Here is a 16,005-nt window from a genome sequence, read left to right as displayed (position 1 = left end):
CCTTTCCATAGTCTGAAGTCTAAACCCCTTTATGAAGATTTGGTACATTCTATTTACTCAAAGAAGTTCTTGTTCATTCGTCTATAGGATTAGCTGAACCGTGAACCTTATTCAAATCTTAATGACTGTTCTTCGAGATGTTCTGTGCTATGTTAGGACTTGGGACTGTGACTAATGTGTGTAGTGTTTCCATAATCCAGTTTAAATCTGAAGTAGACTTCGGGGATGATGGCGTTATATATTTTATCCTCTGGTGGAGAGCTGTTGGAGCTTTAGCAAAGAACCGCTATATCAAGTCCTTCATATAAGGTAGTTCTTGATTCATCATCAAGTAGCAAAGCATCATGGGAACTAATGGAGGTATCCATTTTTTTTTATCAAGTTACTTTAGGAAGAGTCGGGATCCACCCAACGGGAAATAACGCTTCTGTGGCAATGGGTGAAAGTTGGTGTCTAATTGGTTTAGAAGAAGAGATTAAAGTATCTAAATCATCAGAACATACCTTATTCAGATATATATATTGTAACGATTGTGAAAAAAATAAAGGAGTTTTGAAACCGTCAAGAGAGAAAGAGTTTTTTTATTTTAGAAGAAGAAGAAAGAGAAAGAGAGGAAAACAGAAGAAAGCGGGAAATCTATGGGCGGAAATTTGCATGATTGCAAAAGTAACTTTGATTAAGTGTGTTTGTATTTTTTATGTACCAAAAAATATGTACTAACAGTAAAAAAATACTAACCTTCAGTGGAAAGAATTTGGAGTCCTTTGAAAGATAGTGTATCAGAGAAAAACCTTCAGTCCAGGAAAAAAAAACACACTTGCAGTAGAAGGATGATGGTGTGTGCTTCGTGAATATTGATGTGTTTTCTTAGGATTTCTTTCTCTATATTGGCGTATGGTTTCAATAGGTTTTTGTTGAATGCTTCATGAATATTGATGTCTTTATATAGATTTTAATATGACAGCGGTTGTATAGCATAAGAATTACATTTGTTGATCCATTAACTAATTCGTATCCATATCTATTAACTAATTCATATCCATATCTATTAACTAATCCATATCCATATCCATATTAATATCCTCCATTGGCAACTATAGATGATTGTATTGTATTACACGTATATTCCGATTATGTTTGTGCATCTCGTTTCATTTGTTTTGTAAAAAGAACGGCAGGTTTACTTAGTTTAGTTACTTGATTATGATTATCAAAATAACGTACATATATATCCAATGCAATTTGTTTGTTTAACATGGTTTGGGATCAAAGATGGTTAACCAATTATCCAGACAGTTTAGAGTGTGATTTTGTGAATGATTCGAGTTTAACAAAAGCGTTTCATAATCAAGGCAACAACAAAGCGCAAAGCAATCAAATAGTAATTTAACATTAAAAAAGCGGTGAAATCCACCCTTGCACTAAATCCTTCTACAAAAACAATTTGGAGCAATTGTGACAATTTATTGCGAAGCCACCAATTCCTTCCAAACTCCCACCCAACAATTTCCTCCACTGAAATTCCGATGCAATGTAACAATCTAGAGAACCCCTGGTCCCATTAAACACCAAAACCTTAACATTACAAAATCCAATCGTTCCAGCCCCCCCTTTCCAATCAGGTTCAGTTGCAGCTTCAGAAATGAGGTGAACGTCTCTGCCCCTCACAGCACCTGTAAAGGCCTCAGTTTGGGTTTCATGGAACATATTCTTCTTCTCTACATTTCTCCATGCTGCGCCTTGGCAGTTGTAAACGCCAATGACCTCGGTGTACTCATCCCCTGCCTTTTGTGCAGTTGTGTCCTTTGCTTCTTTCGCCTTTTGGGCAGCAGAGTCGGTGTACTCACTGGCCTTATTCTTAACTGTCTCCGTTGTCTCTCCAGAACAACGAATCTGATTTCGCATCTCTATGTCTCCACTCTTTCTGTTTTCTTTGCGTTTTCTTCTATCATCATTAGCTGTGAACTTCATCATATGTGCAGCTGTTGAAGGATTCAATGGAAGCATCACGGTCTTCTCCACCAGTATTCCCATCAATTCGGTAGTACTTGTACCCACGTAACAACGAATAGTCTTCCAAAATGTTCGCCAGATCTAGTTATCTAATTACAAAGTAAATGTGCCAAAAGGCCAAATTTTAAAAGGAAATCACTACACCATGAATGAGAACTATTTTGAGAAAAGTAAAACACCACAGAGCATGGGACAAACTCGAACGGGAAAATATTAGGACCCTCGAATCTCGTTCTTTCAGCTTTGGAAGTAGCTTATCCAAAAGAACCATTTTCCCTTTGGTGGAGGGAGGGAGGGGGAATAAATTGGAAGTAAGTTGATTGATCATTAAATCCCAATAAATCCAGAAGCATTACAGAAATAAGATATACCTGCACTGGTAATAAGATGGTCTCCAGTAGTATAAGGAGATTCATAAAATGTTTACGCTCTCCACCAGTATTAACAACCTCAAGATCCTTCTGCAACAAAGCTCGATAAAACTACTTCTGCAATTGGGACATCCCTACCTTAAGTATTGTTTCCTTTTTAGGGGGTAACCCTTTCTCAACATCAGACTTTAATCTTCGGAGGAGAAATGAACGAAGGACCTTCAAGAAGCACAGAAAGTTGTTGAGTCAACTAAAGTCAACAAAATGATTATCCCCTGCAATGCAGGTAGAAGTTTTACCTTGTCTGTATATATATATTATCTGCTCCCCGCTGCTCAAAATCCAGTAACCACTTGCTCAAAGTCCCCTTTAGACTCATCAAATACTGACTTAATTAGCACGAAGTCTTAAGGCATTGTTATTGAATATCTCTGCTCCCCGCTGCTCAAAATTCAGTAACCACTCTGTAGAATAAATTAGCATATATCTAGCAGTTAGCAAGAAAACTGATTTGAAGATTTCCTAAACTCAAAATATAATTCTAACACAATCTTTTCGAAAAAAAAAAAAATAATAGAAGAGAGTATGAGTACTTACTAAGAAGGGCTTGAGGAGTACTGGTATTAGGTTTACTTGCTTCTTTATCCATGCCAATATGAGATTGCTTTGGTTTGATCCCCACTTTTCCTGCAACCAGTAAAATAGTAGGAAATGAGCAAATTAGAAGTCCATGTAGCAAATTCTTGATGCATGACTAAAGTAGTACCCTTCTTACCTCACATCCTGTATGGCTTCATGAGCTACAATCAAAAATTATGGAATGCCCTCATAGCTCATCTCAACAAAGTGTCGATCACAACAAACAGCCAAAGTTCAAGGAATAAAAGCCCGAGAGATAAATCAGTATGGGTAACTAATCAGTATGGTCTGATTTCCTTGTAAGCATATAAAAAATAATTTGTTTGTGTGTTTCTCCGTTTCCAAAATAATCTTGTAAGCATATTCATGCATATTATTAGATTTAAAATCATTAAATTCCAATAAAAAAAACCCAATCCAATAAATTAAGTGGAAAGAATTCTCGAGTAGCCAGCAATCAAAGAATTAAAAGGCAAAAGTTTTGGGGTTTTGGAACTTGGATTGAGAGGAGGAATATAAAAAATATAACTTGGATTTGAGATGAGGAGAAGATGTACACATCCACTGAAAGTGAACTTATCTGTTCCTTAAGCCGAAGAACAGCTACTAAATGCGACTCTGTGAGCATGAAAGTTCTTCCTGCAAAAGATCAAACTGGTCATTATAGCTAATACTCATGCTCCGAGAAGTTCGGACCGTATTTATTACATAATTTCTTCGTGAAAGGCTCAGTTATTGCATTAAGTGCTAGAGGAACCTCCAGCAGTCCAGCTTCTGCACGAATATGCTTTGTTTGAATTGCATGACCGAGGCATCTTGTGTGCAACCATATGTTTTCTGAGAATTACCTTGTTATAAGAAATGGTTGGGAAATTGAAAGTTGATGGTCCATCTTGCTTGGTTGACAGCTCCTCTGGTTAGGATTTGTATTTGTGTATCTCTCTTTATGCATGGAAATTGTGAGGTGAAATGAATAGAAGCATCAGAAGAGTGTACACATGTATTATGCACAGAAAGTTATATATACAGGATTTGTTGTATCAAGATTCTTTGAACAAATGGTAATATGCACAAATCCTATTATGCTGCATCAAGACTCGAGTTTGTTTGCAGTTCACCGAAAAAAAAGATAAAAAGAGTTTGTTTGCAGCTTCATTGTTGACTGCGTACACTATCACGACACATGAAAAGGCACTGGTCAATGAACATACAGTTCTGTTTTAATTTTATTGTGCCTTCTCTGGAGTATTAGCCCCGTACAGGAGCTTGTACTTGCATGGTTCATCCTTGTTAGGATTTCAATTTTATTCTTGTAGAGTGAATCACTCCCAAATCATACTGTCATGCGTGGTTGCTTCATCATAAATTTCGTCATTTTCCACTTATGTATATCTGCATATGATATATGAATGTCACCACCAGGCACCAGACTACACACAATCGGGATCAAGATACAATGACAGGTTTTGAAATATCGTAAAGCTCTTTGGACTCATACCAATTACAATGTGTCAAGGTAGACACATTGTAATTGAAAAAAGTCAATAACCATACTAAACACGATAAACAAACTAATTACATGAACTTGAGAACTTAAATATTAAACAACTAACTCGAGCACGCGACCACATAAGAAGACAAAACAAAACGTACACATGCCATCGTATATGGAACCATGAAGCTTTGTACATTGTGGAAATTCATGATAGATTTAAAGAGTAACCCATATTACATTAAATAAATCAAACTACCAAAGATTATTCAAGAACTTTTCAAAACCAATTAATTTCTCAAGTATTGATAAATATACTACAGTACCAACTACACTATGTTTGAATGGTGAAACTCAGACATTGTGAATGTTTGAAGAATGAATCTTTACGGAGAGCTAGACCCCTTTGGAGCTAAATAGAAGGGAAAGACTCTATGTTACAGCTCACAACTATGTGCAAATGAGTATGAACATGCTTAATCTCATTTACCCAGACAAACTTGTATTGAAAGCAACCCCACCAAAGATGTCGTGGCATCCCCAAAACCACCACACTATTAAAACTAATTATTGATAGTTCTACCAATACCAATTCCAATACAAACATCCTCATTATAAAAAAAAAAAATTAAAAATCAAAATCAAAATCTCACCAACAGCGAGTCCACTAAGATGCTTATGTCAAAGGGACATATATAGCTCTATCAATAGTACAATGTCCTCTTTTAAGTAGAATTGTGTAAGGTGTTAGTAGTCGATTTAAACATGAAAACAATCGAAGATATGTTGAAACACTCTTAGTGGATTAACAATAGAAAGACCTACTGAGGAAACTATAGAAAAATCAAGAAACCCAAAGGAAAGAACAAAATAAATATAAATATATAAAAAGCACACCTTTTAAGTATTTCACCATCAATATCTTAGTTCATTCACGTTGGCAAAGCATATATAGGAAGGCATATGCCCAAGCTCTTTGGAGCTTATAGGATTAATCGCTCAAATAAAAGCATGTTGCACACCTTCGTTGTTGAAGCTGGAGTTCAGTTTCTCCAGCACCACTGACCTCTGCTTCCTCTCCTATAATGATAATCATTTAAATAAGAAATTGTTCAGAGAATCATAACAATATGAAATAAGTTCAGAAAATGCGAAGCGGACTCAAATCAATGAATTGTACAAAAGGGTATCAGCTTGACATGTAAAAGGTATTAAATTATTTCTTTCTATGATCACACTAATGCAATTTATTTTTTCAATAATAAATCACACTAATGCTTTCAAACTTTATAATGGTTTTGAACCCACCCTAGGGCACTAACAACTTCAGCTTCTCCAGATAAGTCTACTCAACTTCATATTCTCCAGATAAGTCTACTCCTCCTATACATTAGCGCTGCTAACTCTGACTAACATAATAGAAAAGAAATTATAAGAAACAAAGAACAATAGAGACTAAAATTAAAACTGGCATATTTTCCTCAGAAAACTACTAAAATTACTTGTAACTTTGCTTATTTAGTTTGAGCATGAGCATGGAATATCTCAATTTCTGAAAGTATCAATACCATATATTCTATACAGACATAATACCCCATATAATAAGATATACATATTAGAAAAGAAGTGCGCATTAAGAGCAACTTTCCTCTAAATTACGTTGTCAAACCCAACATCAAACTCATCCTGCTAAAACACAATGGTCCTTGTTAAACTGATTACCCAAGTGCATCGCGAAAAGTCAATACCTATGACTTATGACCTATGCAAGACCAGTGAACTTGGAAACCATGTGTGTGTGTGTGTGTGTGAGAGAGAGAGAGAGAGAGAGACCAATATTACTTATAATCATGAGTAGTAACAGTGACGTAAACTTGTTCATCGCTAAAATGGATGAACGCTTAAATAATGACTGTCAGGTTACTACTTAAAGAAACATACCGATACTTTCTCCTAAGTGCATTGGGATAGAATTCATGTGCACCTTATTCTCATGAAGACGGCAGACTCGTAGCATTTTACACAGAATGTTTTTGGACTGGATGAATAATGTTGTTGATACTCTAGTAGTCTTACTGTAGTTTTTGTTGTTGTTGTTTCTGAGAATCCCCATCCCAACCATTGCAAGGAGCACGACTTTGTCGGACATGGTGGGTCTTTTCAGGATCCTGCACCATGAACACATGTCTTTTTTGGGGTTGGAGTTTTAGCTTCTATAAATGGGGGCTCGTCTTCATCAGGTATTACAAAGTTGTCTTGCTACGGCCAACCATTTGGATGTCTTTGCTGCTTTCGATACTGGTGTTGGAACTGATGACTTCGTGATTTCCTTTTAAAGCCAAACAACCCTGCAACAATTTCCACCAAAGCTGCCCCACTGTTCAGGAAATTTTATTTATTTACTTTCTTCTTAATTAGTTTAATTGCAATTCAAGCAATTTAATTTTCTAAATGGTTTTCTAGGCCAGGTAATGGCAATGATATAGATTTAGTTCCAGAAATTAAGCCCGACTTTCTATAGAACATGAAACAAACTAAGCTTACAACCATTGTAAGGGAAAATCTGTTTTACCATCCAAAAGCACTTATCCAACCACATTAATTGTCTGACCAATTAGAGACGTGATCAAAAATTAAGTTTAAGAGATGTATTTAAAAAATTCAATAACGGCATTGCAAGAAATAAGCATGGTAAAGCAATCAAAGGTAACATGAATAAATTAGAAGAACTTACCGTTATCCATTTGTTCTTCCACTTAAGCAAGCAATCAATCAAACCTCCATCTTGGATATCCGTTGGTTTCATTGGAGAAGAAAGATGAAAACACAGCATCTATTGGGCATAAAAACCAATTCAAATAATTTCATTAAGAAAAACAATTTTAGTAAAGAAAAACAAATAAGAAAATTACCAAATTTCTAATGAATCAAAAAAGAAAATGAGACAAAAAGTATACCTTGAGGACCGCAAAGATCGTTTGAGCCCCATTGATGACATGTTAGTGATTTGGAGGCTGCCCCTCTTCATCGGAATAAAAGGCCGAGAGAGAAATCAGTATGGGTAACTAATCATTATGGTCTGATTTCCCTGTAAGCATATAAAAAATAATTCGTTTGTGTGTTTCTCCGTTTCCAAAATAATCTTGTAAGCATATTCATGCATATTATTAGATTTAAAATCGTTAAATTTCAATAAAAAAAACCCAATCCAATAAATTAAGTGGAAAGAATTCGGATATCATAATTGCAATAAATTTGAGTCAAAACGACCTAAAAGGATATCTTTTCCATCCTCAGAAGGTCAAGTTGCACGTCTCACTTGTTTGATATCACAGATAAGCCCACAATGAATGCCAATTTCTAGACTATAATCTCAGAGATAGAGAACTAAAGATAAGTTGAAATGCACTAACGAAGAACCCTTGTTCACGAAGCACATCATCTTGAGCGACCTTCTCAATATCAATTTCTTTTGCTTCATGCATCCTCGAGTAGCCATCAATCAAAGAATTAAAAGGCGAAAGTTTTGGGGTTTTGGAACTTGGATTGAGAGGAGGAATATAAAAAATACAACTTGGATTTGAGATGAGGAGAAGATGTACCAATTAACTTTGAGACTGTTTCGGCATGATTTTTTTGGCTTCTTCTTGGCGGTGTGTTGGGAGATTTGGGTCGACCCCTGCGCCACCATGCACCGCTATAGCCCAACCACCAATATTGTCTCTCTCTCTTGCTCTTCACGCTTTCTCTTTTTGTTTCTTTAAATTATTAGAATTAGGAGAATTATGTATTTTAGAGTTTAGGGTTAGATTCGGGAACAAAAAAAAAGTCTCTCCCTATTTTATCGTAATTAGTTTTGCCCACGTGGACACTCTCAAAACTCTCCCTCAATTGATGAGGGGAGAGCTATAATTTCATCCATGTATTCAAGCATGGACAAAGAATCAAAGATCAATCCAATGAGTTGACACAACAAAATTGTAATGCAACCTTCATCTTGTGGGATCAGTGAACCTCCTTATTCTATCCTTCCATAATTGAACTATAAAATATATGAACGCAGTGTGCCAAAGCACCTTAATCTTAGTGGTAATGTTTAAAGTTCCATTAAGGTCCTCCAGCCAAGATGACAGTACAATTCTCTAGCAACGCTTAAAAGGAAGACAGTTTTTTTTTGTTTACGAACAATCCTCTAAAATTGCTCCTAGCTAATAACTCAGTTATTAATAGCATGATTATTGTTCTAGAAGTGAGCCTAACATACATCATCTTGTTTCTCATTTGACGCTCACACTTGATGTAAGTCCCTTTGACACCGTTGGAAATTTCATTGATGACTCATATTCCTCCAAACCTGGTTGTATCCCACCCGAGTAACCGATAATTGCATGCCACACATAGACGTATTTCAGTCCATATTTCACCTTTGCTACATTCACTATACTCTTAGTCCCCATAGTAGGATTTTCCTTCTTCTTAAACTTATCATTTTCTTCGACCCCGGTCAACCTAAGCAACGGTTCGGATTTATTGGCTTTTTTATTTTCTTCTGCATCTGGACCAACTGATTGCCATCCATCATCAATTATCACAAACTTTGGTGGTACACCACCAGATGAAAGACCCTTTAAACCATCTTCAACACCTTCTTGGGTGACATTCTGGTAGAAAGCTAGTACATAATTTTTGCAGCTGGGTTAGCATCATCTTTGATAGTGAATCATTATGGTTGTGAAACCACCTATCAAGACATGGTCAAAGCCCGCTAACCACATCTGTGACTTATCTATTCTTAAGTAAACATTTTGCTTAGTTTGCTTTCATACCAAGTGGAACCGATGTTTCAAACCACAAATGTTTACCCCAAAACAATCATAATGCCAGCACTAAAAACTTGACACAAATGAATAACATAGATTATCACCTCTCTTTCCTCTGAATCAACTGTTCTTGGAACCACAGGGAATGCTCTTGGGCCTCTATGGCTTACGTGTGTTAAGACTAAAGCCGTTGGATATATGTATATAAATGCTTGTGAAATGAAGTGCTCTTTATCAGTTGTATGGTCGAATTGCTTATTGGCAATAAAAGCCTTCTACTTTTAAAGAGAAAACAGTACATTAAAATGTTGAGTTTAGAACTTGAGCTCTCAATGTAGGTGTTAACAAACAGCGACTCCTAACAATATAAGGAAACATACAGAAGCTCTGGTTCTGTGCCGGTTGTATCTCATATGATACAAAATATTTATATCATATTTACAAAGGGTCTCATATCTTGGGGTTGTAAATTTATCGCATGAGACGTCATATCAATCTGCTCCAATGACTTGAGAGAGTCTAAATTCAAATCCCTCTTCTCTTACGCCAACACAAAGAAAAGGTACCAACAAACAAAGAAAAGAGGTACCAACACAGCAGATGATAGATGATTATTTTTACGGCTTTTTTATTTTCGTTCATTTCATTGTTTGAACATGAAAAATACATAGACTTTGGATGGAATCTTAATGTAAACACGAGTTTTATATTTTTATTAGAATGTGTGAGGAACATGCCACAATCATAGTTTCACTTTGTTGTAGCTGAACTACAAATGACTTTAGCTGCAATCAAAGAAAGTATTTAGAGTTTTCTACTTAAGTTTGATAGTGTGGTCACTGCGCCTTGGTAAGTTCCAAGACTAATGAACTTTTTGAACTGTAAAACGTTAAGGTTTCTATACATACTGTTCTCTGGAGACGGGAGTTGTTGATATCATGATATGTTTAGGTGATGTTATACCTTCCGTTAGAACCTTATGGAAAGCAGGATATTTTATCTATCTAGTACTACAAATGAGTATAGCTGCAATCAAAGAAAGTATTCAGAGTTTCGTACTTAAGTTTGATAAAACTTATATATCGATGAGTCCCAAGACTAATGAACTTTCTGAGAAAATAGATATACATTTTCTGAATTACTGATTATTACTTGTTAGATATGTAGGCTTTATTGTCTAGAGGAACAGATTTAACAAAGTAGAGGAATAAGGTTTTTAGGCCAATCTCATGCTAATTTAATCATCAATTAGTCACCACTCCCTGGCCCCCCCTACTTATATGCATATGATTGCCAAAGGTGGAATAATGACCAAGAGACATTGTGCTATAAGCTGCGACTCTTTACAAGGCAGGTGGTTTGGCAAGCCTCAAGAAAAGCCGGAGGAAGAGCTAGAAGAAGAAAATAAAAATTGGAAGGAAGAACATTCCAAACATTGGCGATGGATGAGAAGAAGAAAAAATTTAATTATTGACGATTTTACAATGTTTGGCGAAAGACTACTATGCAGATATTGGCAAGGCATGGAAGCGGGGGTATCTTCTCTGTGGACCTCTGGGAACAGGTAAATCTACAATGATAGATTCCATAGCAAACTTCTTGGAGTATGATATCTATGACATTGAGGAAGAAGAAAAAGAAATAGAGGATACTATGGACCTCTGGGAACAGGTAAATCTACAATGATAGCTGCCATAGCAAACTTCTTGGAGTATGATATCTATGACATTGAGGAAGAAGAAAAAGAAACAGAGGATACTAAGGCGAAAGAAGAGAATGGTTACGGAAGCAGCAAACTTACTCTTTCGGGGCTGTTGAATTTCATAGATGGATTATGGTATGCTTGCGCCGAAGACTGTGCTTGTGGTAATTCGCAGAAACCACCAGAAACTAATCAACTGTAAGGTAACAGGGATGACATGTATGGTGGAAAGAAAACACATGGTGAAATAAGGAAGCCAGAATTTGTTCTAAACCAAGATCTTTGGGACCTTCTTATAGATTGGATTGTAACCGATAAGCGGGGAATCTTGTTGCTTAGATCTTCTTCTATGTACTCATACTCCACACCATTAAGCTTTAGAGTCCATTCAACTCTCAGAATGTAACAGGCTAAGAGAAACTCCAACCAATTTTACGTCCCTCACTCCCTCATGCTTATAATTTTGAGCTCACTTAAACAGTTTAATCTTTGAATGAATACCGGTTTGAGAAACTTAAGAGTCTCTTTAGAATTTATAGAGATGAATGCATGCAAAGAAGTTTGGGCCTAGTGTGTTCGAAAGCAATATACCTCTGTCAAATCAGATTGAAAAATATTCAAAGTATGAGGTGTTGACGATAACTTCGACTCAATTGAGAACACCTTCGAAGTTTCTCGCTTACAAAGAAAACCCAAAGACTTGAAAACTATAAATTGAAGATCTAACTTAAGAGTTCACTTAAGATCCTAAAAGTTGAAAAAATCAGATAAATAAACATACAAATAGAGCTAGCTTTTAAGTTGGCTTACCTTGTTCAATTTGTTGCTAGATTCTTGTGATCCAAGAAACAGAATATTTTGTGAGATACATCTGCTGATACTTTTCTATAAGACCATGATTTAGAATTTTAGAGCTTCTGTTTTGTAATGCATAAGAGGAAATGCCGTAATGTTTTTTTTTGTGTCCATCTAGGTCTTGTATATTGTATGGATGATCATTGATGTTGTTCTAATATATTTTGTTTTCGTCTCCAAAATTTAATTATCGATAAATATCTAAATTATGTTTATCTGACAACCCCGATTTGCGTTTCTAATTGTATTCTAATTTTTTGCAGTCAAATGCCAAAAATGTTATCATGAAACTCATAAAGAAATTAAATCTTAGGGTACGTTTTTGTGCACTTTAAGTAGCTTTTACTTTTGTTTTTCAATTGAGTTTCTGTGACGAATTATGTAACCTGACATTATATCTTTGCATTGTCAGTGTTATTAATAGATTCATAGGGTTCCTTTTTTCTTTTATGCACGGTGACCGCAATACTCTTTGGTTGATTCCCATCGTGTAGTGACCACAGGAAATATGTTAGCACATTGCGTCTCTCATTATCAATCATGTTACAGCTTGAACTCCCTCACATAAATATCTTGTCTAAGATCGATCTCATTGAGAATTTTGGGAAGCTAGGTGTGGTAAAGGACTTCTAATTAGTCAAATATTAATGATAATTATACAATTACATGCTGATATAGAATAGATAAGAGATACTCATTGTTGTAATAAGAATCATAACTCACTTAAAAGTTGAAAACAATTGGTTTTACATCATGATTGAGGTTTCTTCAAGTATAGAAGTATTAACACCACCGATGATTTGTTTCAAACTTTTCAATCATGGCATTCAAAATTTTCACAAAGAAAAGGTTGTGATCTTCCGTAATATAAGAACACTAAGTACTCATACTACTATGGGCGATAATTTCACAAATGCCATCGGTACACACTACACACTTAAACGTAAATACTTCGTAATTATAATAATAATAAAAAAAAAACAAAAAAGGCAAAATTCTAACCTTATCACAAAGAACCCACTCTACTCGCTTTTATTTACTTAAACGTAAATAACTTAGGCAAGATTGGTGTTTGTTTGTTATTGGAGTATTCTAACCTTTTGACCTCTAGGTGAGTGGATTCCTGTCCTTTCTTTTTTACGTTATTGGAATCCGTTCTTTCCTCTCTCTGTGGGGGAGAGCGCTTGTGATCCGATCGTCGATGAGGAAGCCATTCTTTCAAGTCTTCCCAGTACCAAGTCGAAGAAATGCCTTAACCGGCGATCCCGGGATGTCGGGCCTCAGGGGGCGCTTTGAGAGGCGTGATCGAGCCTAACCTAGCAGACTTCGTGTTCCCCTTACAAAGTGGATTTCTTCCTTGCTTGCTTTGTCGTGAAATGACAGTTTCTTAGATCCCACTGGAAGGTGAAATAAGGAATTACGATGAGAGTGCAAACAATGATTAGAGCGGGAAGTCAGCCTCTTAGAAAGAGACCCTTATATATATTAGAATCTAGTAATTCTCTCAACAAAACAGGATCCTATTTTGACTTCTCTTTTTGGCGCACACCAACTCTTTATCTTAAGTGAACTAAGAACCTCTTATTAGAAATTCGGTTGTTGAAGGAGATCAACAATCCGTTATGGACTCGATCGTTCCAATTAGCGTTGATGGGGAGGAAATCTAAAACGTTCAAACCCTTCGCTTTTTTTTACTTTGAATAAATAGGGTGGGTAATTGGAGTTGGCTCCGTGAATTGAAGAGGGTAGGGTTCATGAAGGAAAGAGACGTAAGAGAGACTTACTCAATTTGTTCATCCCCCTATTGTGCAATTTCAAAGAACTTTCTTATCAGGCTACCCAAAAATTATGTTTGTGAGCGAAGCGAGAATGTTGATTGAAGCTTCAAAGTTGGATATGTATTTTGTCTAAATCTATGTTTGGGTTTTTCATAATTTGAAAGTTAAGAAATATTCTTGATTTCAAAAGTGAAATGAGCAAAGTAAGAGCAAAGTAAGAGGTTTTTTTAATTTTTAGCTTTTTTTTTACGGGCTTTTTCGTTTTCAAAACTCTTCAATTGATGAGGGAAAGCTATTTTTTATTCTCTGGATTTATCGTGAATTAGCTTTGGCCACGTGGACACTCTCAAAACTTCTCCCTCAATAATTGATGCATGAGTGGCCTAGAAATATATACGCCTTACAGATATTTAGCCATAATTATATATACAGATATCTCGTTTTTTGGGTACACGATGTATTGTCCGAATTCGATATTTTGGTACTTCGTACAAAATAGTGAAAATACCAACCAAGAGAGGAGAACAGGTTTTTCATGGTTGTAGACTTATAGGTGATATCCACTTAACCAGTATGTCTAATTGAACTGCAAATTTAACTGACAGAGTTTATGCCTTCAAGTCACTCCATTGCTCCATCACCTTCAAAATTTCAAGTCCTACTAATGTATCCATGTCTTCTCCGTATACACCAACCATCAAAGAGAACTGTATGTCCTGTGATTGATCTAGAATTCGTAAATAAAACCAAAGGATAATAAATGTCTACTGGACAGAGTGACCCATTCTTCCAGACTTCAGATCATTTTTGGTTTCCCTTGTTGAACTGAAGAAAGGACTACCTGAGTGACAGACGTATAGTCGAATGCACAGATCCATTTATGTGCTGCTCGACAACAAGAACATTCAATTTATCAACAACTTCAGAAGAGCAATCTGGTTCAACTATGCATCATATTAAACTTGCAATTGTCTTGTGGAATACTTCTCCAATTTGTTCCCATTAGCATTTGCACCCACCAATTTATTGATGATAAAATGTTTAAAAAAAAAGTCCACCATAGTTTTCCATGAAATGAATTTGAGCAACACCAACTTAAATGAAACAAAATTATCAAATTTTAAATGCTGAGACAAAATGGTATGTAGAAATTCCACTAATTTCATTAGAAACATATTCAGATAACTACATCCATTTCAGTAAACAAAGATTCCAACCAACTACATCAAAACATAAACCCACAAATCACTAAAACATCTTCACAATTCCAGAACTACCCCTAAGCACGTTCACCACGAATCCTTCTAGCAAGTTGGATGTCTTTAGGCATTATGGTCACTCTCTTGGCATGAATGGCGCAAAGATTCGTGTCCTCAAACAGCCCAACCAAATAAGCTTCAGCAGCTTCTTGCAAAGCAGCAACAGCCGAACTCTGAAACCTCAAATCAGTCTTGAAATCTTGCGCTATTTCACGAACCAGACGTTGGAATGGAAGTTTCCGGATGAGAAGCTCAGTGCTCTTCTGATATTTCCTAATTTCTCGCAGTGCAACAGTCCCTGGCCTGAAACGATGGGGCTTCTTCACTCCTCCAGTTGCTGGTGCTGACTTTCTTGCTGCCTTTGTGGCTAGTTGTTTTCTTGGTGCTTTTCCTCCTGTTGATTTTCGTGCTGTTTGCTTTGTTCTTGCCATTGCTTAAAATGAAGAGTTTTGAGTTTTTGAGATCTGGGAAAGTTTTGGTGTGGAAGCAATTGTGGTTTTTGGGTTTGTATTTATAGAATTGAAGTATGTGGAAGATGGATATCTTGACCGTTGGTTTTGTTGTGTGTTCTATCGACGGTTGATATTGATTTTCGAATGTTAAAATGAGGATGCGGATTGGTGACGTGGGAGATATGAGAAATCTTATCGGTCTCTGGTTTCAATCGAGGGATGTTATTAGGTTTGGAGAGTTTCACATGGATTGATGACCTGGCAACTATCAATGTTCTCTTATGTTTTTTGGTTTTTCTGTGAGGAAATCGAGACCGTTGTTATATTGAGTTGCCATCGACGGATGTTATAGATTCTGAGAAGTTCACATTGATCGATGACATGGCCATTAAAAATTGTGTTTGTTTTTTGGCTACTGTGAAGAAATCGAGACCGTTGTTATGTTTCAGCCTTACAAGGTCATCAACGGATGTTATAAATTTTGGAGTGATTCACATGGATTGATAACATGACACGCTGTGGAGGTTGTTGGGCCAGATTGGCTCTATTTTGTAGTTTGGGTTTAATTGTAGAATATCCAGCTCGCAGGCCCAATAGAACAAAAATTTGAACATGCCACGGTAC

At 36.2% G+C, this 16,005-nt stretch overlaps 1 protein-coding gene, 1 long non-coding RNA gene and 1 pseudogene across 4 annotated transcripts; all 3 read right to left on the bottom strand.

Annotated features, from left to right (window-relative positions):
- Positions 1-2,493: 2,493 nt before the first annotated feature.
- On the bottom strand, positions 2,494-7,553 carry LOC147476672 (uncharacterized). Of its 3 annotated transcripts, none has more exons than XR_015208106.1 (7): positions 7,473-7,553; positions 7,250-7,348; positions 3,732-3,965; positions 3,160-3,662; positions 2,982-3,071; positions 2,684-2,848; positions 2,494-2,603 (listed from the first exon to the last, which is right to left on the bottom strand). It is a non-coding gene; the product is annotated as an uncharacterized LOC147476672 (long non-coding RNA). The 3 variants fall into 3 exon arrangements; XR_015208105.1 differs by having other exon boundaries at positions 3,872-3,965; XR_015208104.1 differs by having other exon boundaries at positions 3,160-3,965.
- A 1,239-nt stretch (positions 7,554-8,792) lies between these two features.
- Positions 8,793-10,924, bottom strand: LOC147476671 (putative galactinol--sucrose galactosyltransferase 6 pseudogene; annotated as a pseudogene).
- Positions 10,925-14,813: 3,889 nt separating this feature from the next.
- LOC147476670 (histone H3.2) lies at positions 14,814-15,695 on the bottom strand. Its single transcript, XM_086583996.1, has one exon. The coding sequence runs from the start codon at positions 15,358-15,360 to the stop codon at positions 14,950-14,952; it is 411 nt and encodes a 136-aa protein (XP_086440122.1). The 5' UTR covers positions 15,361-15,695; the 3' UTR covers positions 14,814-14,949.
- Between the last annotated feature and the right edge of the window lie 310 nt (positions 15,696-16,005).

Source organism: Coptis chinensis, chromosome 9 (genome assembly GCF_015680905.1).
Source record: "Coptis chinensis isolate HL-2020 chromosome 9, ASM1568090v1, whole genome shotgun sequence".
In the NCBI taxonomy this organism is placed as follows: domain Eukaryota; kingdom Viridiplantae; phylum Streptophyta; class Magnoliopsida; order Ranunculales; family Ranunculaceae; genus Coptis; species Coptis chinensis.
This window is presented reverse-complemented; position numbering and strand designations above follow the sequence as displayed.